This window comes from Zootoca vivipara, chromosome 16 (assembly GCF_963506605.1).
Source record: "Zootoca vivipara chromosome 16, rZooViv1.1, whole genome shotgun sequence".
Taxonomy (NCBI): Eukaryota; Metazoa; Chordata; class Lepidosauria; order Squamata; family Lacertidae; genus Zootoca; species Zootoca vivipara.
The window spans coordinates 20,623,594-20,635,233 of NC_083291.1; the positions used below are offsets into that span (position 1 = coordinate 20,623,594).

At 44.4% G+C, this 11,640-nt stretch overlaps 1 protein-coding gene across 1 annotated transcript in view; it reads left to right on the plus strand.

Moving 5' to 3' along the window:
* LOC118075360 (transient receptor potential cation channel subfamily V member 6) overlaps positions 1–11,640 on the plus strand; it is a 69,945-nt gene that overhangs the window by 53,521 nt on the left and 4,784 nt on the right. The window contains exons 10-14 of the mRNA XM_035097275.2: positions 622–698; positions 1,678–1,843; positions 3,687–3,753; positions 5,872–6,140; positions 6,700–6,806. Of these exons, the coding sequence (XP_034953166.2) occupies positions 622–698; positions 1,678–1,843; positions 3,687–3,753; positions 5,872–6,140; positions 6,700–6,806 (686 nt within the window). The remainder of the gene's footprint in view (positions 1–621; positions 699–1,677; positions 1,844–3,686; positions 3,754–5,871; positions 6,141–6,699; positions 6,807–11,640) is intronic.

Below are 11,640 nucleotides of genomic sequence, written 5' to 3' on the forward strand. Positions count from 1 at the left end.
AGTCCATTCGACTCCCGAAACCATTCAAAAACCAAGGCATGGCTTCCGATTGGTTGCAGGAGCTCCCTGCGGTCAAGCGGAAGCCGCATTGGACGTTCAGCTTCCGAAAAACATTTGCAAACTGGAACATTTACTTCTGGGTTTGCAGTGTTCAGTAGCTGATTTGTTTGGGAGCCAAGCCGTTCGAGTACCAAGGTACCACTGTATTCATGTTTCTTTCCCTAAACTAGTTCACTCTAGTTATAAACAAACCTGAAACAGTCGTAGTACATGGTGTGGCATGTTCAGTGGAACGGCTCCATGACTCAAGCCTATCCAGCAGTTGTTGTATTTGACTTTGGTGCTCTTTGTCCAATGACTATCTTATTTGTGGCTAATAGTCCATTTCCTTGTGATGATTGCTTCATAGCTTCCAGGACTGAGCTCTAGCATTTTAAAATGGTTCAGGAGGTCTTTGGGAATCCGGGTGCAAGTTTGCCGGGCGTGATTTAAGTCTAGGCACCTGTTTTTGTTTCTTTGCAAATAAATGGATGGATATCTAAAACATTCATCAATCTCTTTTTGATTTTTTTTCTCAAAAAAAAATGAAGCACACTTTTGATCAGTGGCTCTTTGTCTCAGATTCCAGATATCTTCAGAGTTGGCATCACCAAATACTTTGGGCAAACTATCCTTGGAGGACCTTTCCATGTCATCATGTAAGGTTCCTTTCTAGCTGGTTTATGATTGCGGGTCAAGCGATAAAGATCTAGGAATCCTGTGGGAGAGGACTGGTGTTCATTTCCTTTTTAAAAATATTTTTTAAATTAAATTTAAAGGAAAATTTCCACATATACCCTTCAATACATAATTTTGTTTTGTTTTTTCCAACTTCCTATCCCATTTTCCATGGTGATTTTATATTCTCCCCCTTTTCTGTACCCCATCTTCTATCTCTTATATCATAACCATACTATTCTTTCTGTTGCCCATGCTTCGAAACCTGCTTGCGAATTCATCATACTATAATCTCTCTTTAAATAGTCTGAATTCCATTCTTCCACAAAGCTGTCATCATTAAGTTCTCTTTATTTTAGCTGTTAACTTTGCCATTTCTGTATAGTCCATCACCTTGTTTATCCATTCTTCTTTGGTAGGAGTTTATTCTTTCCATTTTTGAACTACTACTACTACTACTAAATTTATTTATACCCCGCCCATCTGGCTGGGTTTCTCCAGCCACTCTGGGTGGCTCCCAACAAAATATTAAAAACACGATAAAACACCAGACATTAAAAACTTCCCTAAACAGGGTTGCCTTCAGATGTCTTCTAAAAGTCAGATAGTTGTTTATTTCCTTGATGGGAGGGTGTTTCACCGGGCAGGTGCCACTATCGAGAAGACCCTCTGCCTGGTTCCCTGTAACTTCACTTTTCGCAGTGAGGGAACCACCAGAAGGCCCTCAGAGGAGGACCTCAGTGTCTGGGCTGGATGATGTGGGTGGAAACGCTCCTTTAGGTATACTGGGCCGAGGCTATTTAGGGCTTTAAAGGTCAGCACCAAAACTTTGAATTGTGCTCGGAAACCTACTGGGTTTCCTTGCTGCTGTCTTAGCATACATAAACAACTTGATCATCTTTTAGGGGACTGCTGTCCCTATAACATTCCCGCTCTCCTTTGCTATTTCTCCCTGTGCAGTATCACATACGCCTGGATGATACTGGTGACCATGGTGATGCGTCTCACCAGCACAAACGGAGAGGTGGTCCCCATGTCCTTTGCTCTGGTGCTTGGCTGGTGCAACGTTATGTACTTTGCACGAGGGTTTCAGATGCTGGGGCCCTTCACTATCATGATCCAAAAGGTCAGTAAGCAACCAGTTTACTTCCATTGAGGAAGTAAGATGCTGCAGTGCATCAACATGTCTTGGATAAAGCACCGTGACTGCCTAAGTAGGGTATTTTGCTTTCGGAATTGTTTTGTGGGTCTTTGGGCCATAATAGGTAAAGGTAAAGGGACCCCTGACCATTAGGTCCAGTCGTGACCGACTCTGGGGTTGCGCGCTCATCTCGCATTATTGGCCGAGGGAGCCGGCGTATAGCTTCCAGGTCATGTGGCCAGCATGACAAAGCTGCTTCTGGCAAACCAGAGCAGCACACGGAAACGCCGTTTACCTTCCCGCTATAGCGGTTCCTATTTATCTACTTGCATTTTGACGTGCTTTCGAACTGCTAGGTTGGCAGGGCCATAATAAAGACCCACAAAACAATGTTTGTTTGTTTAGCGTGTGTCTCTGCCACCCACAGAAAGCTCTTGAACTAGGAATGTGTGAAAGCTTGCCCCTTTTATCTCCACGGATAGATGTGATTTCTGCAATGCAGGCCTGGATTTGTCGTTTTAATTATTATTTGCAGCTAGCTTAATTGTACCACGTGGACCCTATTTAAAAGTGCAGAAAGCATTAGTAATGCTCAGTAATTGTTGCATATCACATGCAATTGGCTTAATTATGTGACAGTTTGCATAACCACTTCTCACTTCCCTGCAACTCCAGGCAGAGGTAATGATATCAAAACCACTTGCCTGTTCAGGATCACTTATTGGCAACAGCAGATACGTTGCTTCCCCCCCCCCCCCGGAAGTGCAAAGTCACCCATCCCTGTCCCACAGTGAGTTTTGGGGGGGGACTCCCTTGGGAGGCAAGGATGGGAGATAGAGAGCTCCCTTGAAGATGGGAGAGGCCTGTGGGGTTTTTCTCCTTTCTGGACTGCTGGTGAAGTAAAAACACTGCTAGGGTAGTGATGCCAACAGCATCTTTGTCCTTTGGGATCATGGGGTTGTAATGATCCTCAGTGGAAAAAGCACCTCTACGCTGGCAAGAAAAAAAGAGGGGTCTCATGGGCACCTCACCTCTCTGAAGGAGTATCCCACCACCTGGTACCTCGTCCATCCTCTCTCAGGTGATCCCTGGGGGAGATGGAATGGGGGGAGATGACAGTGGGCATTGTGCCCTATAAGCATCCCCTTTGAATGCATCTGTAGTCTGTATAAATTGGCAATACAATTGTACCTTGGTTCTCGGACGCCTTGGTGCTCGTATGTTTTGGCTCCCAAACGGCAATAACCCAATTTTCAAATGTTTTTCGGAAGCCGAATGTCCAACGCAGCTTCCACTTGGGTGCAGGAAGCTCCTGCAGCCAATCAGAAGCTGCACCTTGGTTTTTGAATGGTTTTGAGAGTCGAACGGACTCCTGGAACGGATTAAGATCGAGAACCAAGGTTCCACTGTGGTTTCATGGCAAATGAAAAGAAGTATTTCTACATAGAATCAGACAATTGGATCACATCAGATGGCAGGTGCTGATTCCGGGGGGTGGGAGAGGCATCTCTCTCCCTGAGCTTCTCCTCCTGAGATTAGCACTAGTGTAATATGGTCTGATGTAGAAATGTGAATGCCCCCACAAACCCAGAAACATAGGAGGAATGTCCCCCATTTTTCTTGTTATTATTTCCAGTTTTTCAAAAGTTGGACAAATGGGGGTGGGGGACTGATTCCACCTCCATTTACCCGTAATTTTACTAGGCCTTCACATCTCCAGTCTGATCCCAAAGAGTTCTGGTCTGATCTGGTCTGATCCTCGTGTCTAGGATTGTGTGTGAGAAGAGTTGCTTCTCATTACTGTGTGTTCCTGTGTTTACATTTGCAGATGATATTTGGAGACCTTATGCGCTTCTGCTGGCTGATGGCAGTGGTGATCCTTGGCTTTGCCTCTGGTAGGTGACATGTTCCAGGCTGTTCTGAAAAAGTCTGATGATTGTTTGTATTCACATATTGCATATGTGGTGCACTGTATCAGCTGAGCTAAAGCCAGAGAAGCCCAAGAAAGATGGTCCTTGGCTGTGGACAGTCCAAGTTCTAGAAGCCTGTGTGTCATAATCCTCTGTCTACAGAATAACCAAATATTAAAATAAAATAGCACCCAATATCTAAAATAAATGAGAGTTAGGATAAAATAAATGTTGAATAATGTACACCATACATGACGCGTTGGACAATTTGAATTCAAATTTGTACCCTATAAAATACTATAACAATTGTAATAATTATTCAGTTTTTTATGATGAGCCAAGTCTTTGGTCCATTCAGCCCAGTACAGTCTGATCTTACTAGAAGGGGCTCTCCTGGGTATTTCCTAAGCCCAGCTGCAGCCAGAGATCCTTTAAGTGGAGACATCAGTAGCTGGAACTCTTTTGCTTGCTTAGCATGTGCTTTGCCACTGAACTAAGACAACCCCCTTTCCTCCTCCTCTTCCTTGGCCTTGCTGGCTCTCATCTCCATCATTTTTCTTTCTTCTGTTTCCCAGTACACCCTAGAAGCTCAAAAGTGCACCTACAGTAGATTAATTCAGCTCTGAAATGGGATTTGTATTTCGGAGCACCATAAAAGCATGAATGCAAAGTGAGGCACAGTGGAGGTGTCGGGAGGTGAATAGTGCTGAGGGAGTGAAATGATGTTGTGGCATCAGTCCTATGGATTGAAGAAGCTCTTGGGCACTTCCCAAGGCAAGTGGGAAGAAGAAAATGACACACACACACCGGCTTATCTTTCCCATGTGGATGCAATTCACCTTGTCTGGGGAAACACAGTGACTGGTGTTGCATCTGTGAATTGATTTTTCATTTTGATTTTGTTGGGTTACCCAGATTGGATTCTATATTTATTTGCATCTTGTGTGAGTACTGTGACACACCCATGGCTGTCCATTGCATTGCTTGACCTTTTGTTTAAAAACCAACAATTCTCCTCTTTCCACTCATACCTGACCAAGTGGGCTCTGGTCCAGAAAGGTGAATGCCACAGCATATTTCTTCACCTTCAAGCTGCCATGACAAAATAAAATAAAAAATTCTTCCAGTAGCACCTTAGAGACCAGATACGAAGTGTGCATGCACACGAAAGCTCATACCAATGACAAACTTAGTTGGTCTCTAAGGTGCTACTGGAATGATTTATTTTTTTGACTACGTCAGACCAACACGGCTACCTCCTTGTAAGCCGCCATGACACACTTTGTTTTTTCACTGTAACAGATAAACAAGGCTAAGGGTTCTTTCTAAGAAAATGGTTTTGCTTGTAGAATGACTTGTTCTCATGCAGCAGATTTCCCCTCCTCTTGGAGCAAACTTGAGGGGGGCATGGGAAGGGGGCAGAAGAGGGACCAGATATTCCATTGCGCAAGCTGTGGGCAGCAGTCATAAAGTGCTGTGGGCAGCAGTCATAAAATGGCTGCTGTAGGGTATGTGCATCAGTCACCAAATGTGGAACTTTTCAGAGCTGAATACATCAATTTTTTACTTTATTTTGAAGTCAGGTTCTGCTTCAAGGAGCTTAGAATCCAAACGTCAGCAGTGATGGAGATAACTGAGGGGAAGGGGGGGGCAATAAAATATGAATTTGAGGAAATGCAAGTATGCATGACCAGGTGTTGTTTTGCTTGGTTGTAAAAGCTGCAGCTGCAATAATTTGCACAGTGCCCTGGGGAAAGAGCCTGACCACATATTACACTCACTTCATGTAGGCAACCACACAATATATTTGCCTACTGAGAATTCTTAGTGCCCCATGCCATCAAGCAGGGAAAAAATGGAAAGGGGAGAAGCCTTGATTTCACAACTGTTAACACCCGTGCATTCTGGGAGGGTCTTCCATTGGATACATGCAAGGGTGAATGAGCAGCATCCCTTAAGAAAGCGAGAGGAAATCTAAAGCTATGCAACATTACCCAGAATAGGCAAATGTCCTAAAGATCCCCTTCACATATGACACGTTATGCATGGGCCAATATTGATGCAAGGAGCACCTCACTCTTCTTCTTCTTCTTTCTTTTCCAGCGTTTTATATTATCTTCCAAACAGAAGACCCTGATGAGCTGGGCCACTTCTACAACTACCCCATGGCACTTTTTAGCACTTTTGAACTCTTCCTGACCATCATTGATGGGCCTGCCAACTACGAAGTGGACTTGCCTTTCATGTATGGGATCACATACTCTGCCTTTGCTGTCATTGCCACTCTCCTTATGCTCAACTTGCTCATTGCCATGATGGGGGACACCCATTGGCGTGTGGCCCACGAACGGGATGAACTCTGGAGAGCCCAGGTGATTGGTTGATGCTTCGTCCTGTTAACTGAAGATGATGGTTGACCCCTTTCCACGAGCCGATCGCATTGTTTATGTTTACAACTGTCTAATAATTAACTCTCTATATATTAAATTTGTATTCGGCACTTCCTCCTGAAGGAGCCATGAGCATGGGCATAAAGATGCAAATAACAGATTCAAATCTGAATTTTAATTTGCTGTAATTATAACCAACCTTGGAACCTGCTGGTGAGTGGTGGTTCATGCATTCAACAACAACAACAACAGATAAATTTATTGTTTAATTCTTTTTTGTAAATTGCTCTGAGGTTTTTTTTAAAAAATCAAGTGCTATTTAAGTTGTATGAAGAAAATCAAATCAAATAGCATTAAGCAAAATGGCAGACAAAAATGGTGAACTTCCCTTTTTTAAAAAAAAGTAAACTAATGTGGAATTGAAGTGAATTCAGTAATGGAAAAATGAGAAGTTGAAATTGACCGAGGGCACGCTAACTCTCTTTCCCCCAAGCGTTAATGAAACTAATGACCCATCTTTTTTCAAACTTGTGTGTTTCAGGTTGTTGCAACCACTGTCATGCTAGAGCGCAAACTCCCACAATGCCTCTGGCCTCGGTCTGGGATCTGGGGGCAGGAGTATGGGCTGGGCGACCGGTGGTATCTCAGGTAGGTTTGGCTTGTCCATCATAGTCATTCCTGTAAATCTCCTATGCTGAATACCAACCTTTTGGCACCTTAAACGCCAACAACGCTATTATGACATTAGCTTTTGTAGACTATAACACGCCCCATTGTCTGCATGCAGTGTTGTCCTCACCTGCTGATATACATGATTGTGTCTTGGAAATTGTAAACAGTGAGGTCAAAGGAAAAATTACATCCAAGAACAGGTGGTGATAATTACATTAACAGTGGTCACTGAAAAAACGGAGTTGATAACGGAGCCATCCTGGCATTGGTAAGCCCGCTAACATGCACACTATGATAAGAATCCATTGTTCTGATTCAGCCCACAGGTGATAGCATTGAACCTCTCCAAGGGAGACCCCTTGATCCTCCTCTTCTTAATGTGTGTTCACAGCCATGGTCCCCACCCTCACCGCTGGCTGATGATGATTCAGTGTGGCTGTTTCTCCCTCTGCCTACTTAATAGCATCCCAACTAATGAGGGATCATGTAGTGGATGTGAGCCCATCGGAATGCTCCGTGGCCAATCAGATACATCACTTAAGGGCATATTAAGCCTATTAAAGGGAAGGCAATGCTTCCATTAATGTTCACTTAGGAAGTGATCCTTACCAGTGGGAAATTGCAGCATAGTTTCCCAGCCATTTGCTTGAAACATTTCCGAAGGACTCCCTTGGACTCTAAGTTACTGGGTAGGTTAATGAATCATGTCAGCAGAATCCCTGTACCAGGACTTCTGCTTGTGCAATGGGTTTTTCCTCCCTCTCTTGTGCCCCCAGAATTAGTTTGGGATGAGGATGGGAGAACCCCAGGAACAGCACACAGGAGGAGGGTCATTCTGTCTAACAAGCCAAAAAGGCATGTCCTGATGGAATGATTGCCTTAGTGTGCTGTTGAATTCCTCTCATTATTTTTGCAAAACTTTCAGGTCAGCACCGGTTTTCAGGTTTGGCTATGCCTTTTCTCCATGCCAGGGTAGTATAACAATAAGAAATGTATAGAACCCCATCGAAAAAAAACCTCTGTTGCCTATTAACCCCTTTTAGAGCCCTGAAAATTCCTCTGGTGTTTTGGCCAAGCAGGGACCTCCACATTCACTGCCAAATCTTGCTTTAGGCAACATTTCCTGGCAACTCCCAACTATTATCATTCACAGTGCTGTGTTGGTTTGGTGGGATTCTTCCCTTGTGCTGTGGCTGCTAAACAAGAAACCATGTGCCTTTTTGTGTGTGTCGCATACATTTAGATTCCCGCATGATCTACATTTGACTATCTTTGCAGATCTTATTTGGAGTCGGGGGGGGGAGAGTTAATTATTATACTTCAGCAAATTGAAGCATACGCACAAATGCCTTCTTCCCAGATGTCCTGTGCTGGCACTGGGTTCTCTGTTGTGTACTATGTGTACATCTGATACACTCCTAACCTCTGGTGTTATTAAAATTAATAGCTTTGCCAACAGTAGTTACACAGGCAAACTCTGACCGTGCTAAGTTTCAGGCTGCTGTGATCCCTGCAGCACTTTCCAATAAATTAATGGCCATACTTTTCTTTCACAGCAGGTGGAAACTATATTGCCTTTTCTCTTTAACCTTCAGTTTATGGAAAAGTTCGGCATATTTTGTTCAAACTTTCCAAAACAACAAACAAAAACCCCTTTGCTGATTTGGAAAATTCCACAAGTGACATAGGTGAATAATTCTGGAGAACCCAGATCTCATGTAAACATTACACTATAATGGTTTCAGGTTGCAATCCAGAAGGATAACATTAGCAACTGAACACCTGTTGTGCTTAGAGCAATATTACAACATTTCTCTTAAAAGTTAGCACTGGAGAAATGGAAACTCCCTTTCAGCAAGCTGAGTTCTCATTCGGTTTTCATTGCTTTCTGTACCTTTCTAGTGTAGAGGCTGTTGGATCTGATGTTTACCTTTTTCTCCAAGGTCCATTTCACAGCAACAAACTATGGGCTTTCCAGGCATGGTCTGCGATTTAAATCTCTCAGTCCAAACTCCCATTTATGTTGCTTTGGAGCTTTCCTTGTGGGAAACCTGTGCTTCAAAGCTCAGTCAGAGCAAACATCAACCTGCAGAAAAACCCGAATTGATGTTTGCTCTGATTGAGCACTAAATAGTATTTTGTGGGAGAAGCTCAGGGCAAAAACAAACAAACAAACAAACAAACAAACCCTGTTCAGACACAGACAAGTTAAAGTGTGGACCTCAGCATGGAAAGAGTAAGTGTGGGTAAGCCCTATGTGTACATTCAACAGGGAGCAGCAGCTACCCTGCTAAGTATACCCATATGTATAAATGGGTAATCAGCGTTTCCGTGTGCTCTGGCTTCCATCACAGTGTTCCATTGGGCCAGAAGCGGTTTATTCATGCTGGCCACGTGACCTGGAAAGCTGTCTGTGGACAAACGTCAGCTCCCTTGGTCTGAAAGCGAGATGAGCGCTGCAACCCCATAGTGGTCTTTGACTGGACTTAACTGTCCAGGGGCCCTTTACCTTTTTACCTTTACCCATGTGTGAAGTTTGCAATCATGTATTGATGGTATTCAAACTTGTAGGAAGTTTCCATGCGATTTGGGTGGTAACAGCTGTAGAGGATGTATACTTTGCCTACATAACTCCCCAGGGAAATACTCTTCTGCTAATAGAGCTGAATACCAGATGACTTGAAGAGCCACTTTAAGATTTATCACAGTGGTAGAGTCCACGGTGTGCCTGCATTGATACCCAGGCTCAATCTATGGCATCTCCAGTTAAAACCCCATGCAGTTTGGCTGGAAAAAAGTTCCACCTGTGGCCTTGTCCTTGCAGGCTATTGCTAGTCACATATTAAAATAGCTGCAAAAGGCAGCTAGATATGCCCTGGCAGCACTTGCCAAGGCCTGAAATATCTGGATTTAACATCTAGCTTTTTTGGTCATTTGCACAACATTTTGATCTAGGAATGGGCCAACACCAAGATGTTCTTCTGACAAGTCAATTGCATTCAAGTGTCTATGTCAAACATGCAGAAACCTCAAGGAGGTTCTCTGGTTGTTAGCAACACTCACTGGGAAGAACAGCTGGCCAAGGGGGAAAGAGAAGGGGTATATGAGGAAGCAGAGGGATCTGAAAACATGGGGAGAGACCTATTGGACTTCTCCTCCAGTGGGAGATGGGGTGGGGCTACAAGTGTCATCTCTCCTGCTGGAATAAGATGCTCAGGGTGAGATTTCCCCTGAAGGAGAAGACCATCAGGTCTTTGCTGGAGCCCTGTGCTGCTCAGGACACCTTCTTCCTTCCTCACAGTAAGGCTTGGGGGAGAGCAGGGTGGGGCATTCATAAAAATGAATGGGGGCCTGCTTGCCTTCATTCTACTGCTGGCTACTGATTTGTGCAGACATGCGTGCCTCATTCATCACTGCTGTGATGAATGCTTTCCCCTAGTTTACATCCCTACTTTGTCCACAAATTGGCTCCCAAACGCCGCAAACCTGGGAGTGTTCCAGTTTGCAAACGTTTTTCGGAAGCCGAACGTCTGACGTGGCTTTCGATTTGACTGCAGGAAGCTCCTGCAACCCATCGGAAGCTGCGTCTTGGTTTTTGAACAGTTTCGGAAGTCAAACGGACTCCTGGAACAGATTAAATTCGAGAACCAAGGTACCACTGTGATTCCTGTAATTTAAATAGAAATGCAATACATCTCAGGATAGTGGTTTCTCCAGGTGCTGCTAAGTGTTGATAGGTGATGCCAAGGTTCTTGCTTTCTATCTTTTCTGGTTCCTTATCTTTAAACCAGACTTGGACTGGAGAGCCCTCAGACAGTTGATACTTTCAAACAGAAGGCTGTCCTCTGATAGCCCTTCAAAATTGAAGATTTGTCTTCTGTAAAGCAGGGCTCTCTTAACCACCCTCCTCAACAATACATACACTCCAAGCACTGCATCAGAACTCACTGCTAACTTGAATTTTGGGAGTTGGCACAGGAATGGTAACAGCTGGTAAAGGCAGGAGGCCGCCCCTCTCATAGCTCCATATAATTGAATTAGTTGCGTTTGCAAGGAGGGTAATTCTACCTCTTTGCCTAGGGGGTATGACAAAATGTGGAGTGATTTGTCATGATTGTCTTGATCTGGAGATGCCCCATTGATCTCTGCACCGCCACCCCGTACTTTCCCCAGCAGAACACAAGGGGGAAGCATTTCTTTCCCCTGGACGGACATACAGTTTCAGGTCACTGAGAATGGAAACTTCATATAATCTTTACGTTGTAAGACTGAAGCTGCCTTCAAGTGGAAGAGCTTTGCTCTGACAGTTGTGCATCTCCCTTGAGTGTTGAACTGTGGTGGGAAATGGGAAGCAGAGGAGGGAGAAGACCTTGCCCGTTTCTCCCAACAGAGAAGCAAATGTGGAGGATATCTTTGGTGCAGTTTGTGTATTGCAAAGCAGAGTTGAACCAGCTCCACACATACTGTCATCCTCCATGGGCTGCTGGTGCAATGTCCGCATAGGAAGCTGTTTCTCTTTGTGTAGGTTCTCCACACGTTGTTTAAACCCTGATTTTCTCAGGTTCTAAATCAGTCATCTGCAGCCTACACCAGGAGAGCAGGATCTGTGCTTCAGGTGCCCTCCTTCCAACTTGGGGAAGGTGATGTGGACAGCAGCAGGTCAGCCCCACTCGCCCCGCATCGCATGAGGTTTTTAGAACACTTGAATGGGGCTACTGCCAAAGGACTGCCATCATTTTGAGACAGAGGACGAGCTGCTCATTTTGTGGGACAAATGCACAAGTGGCCTGTTAATGCATTTTTTTTCTGG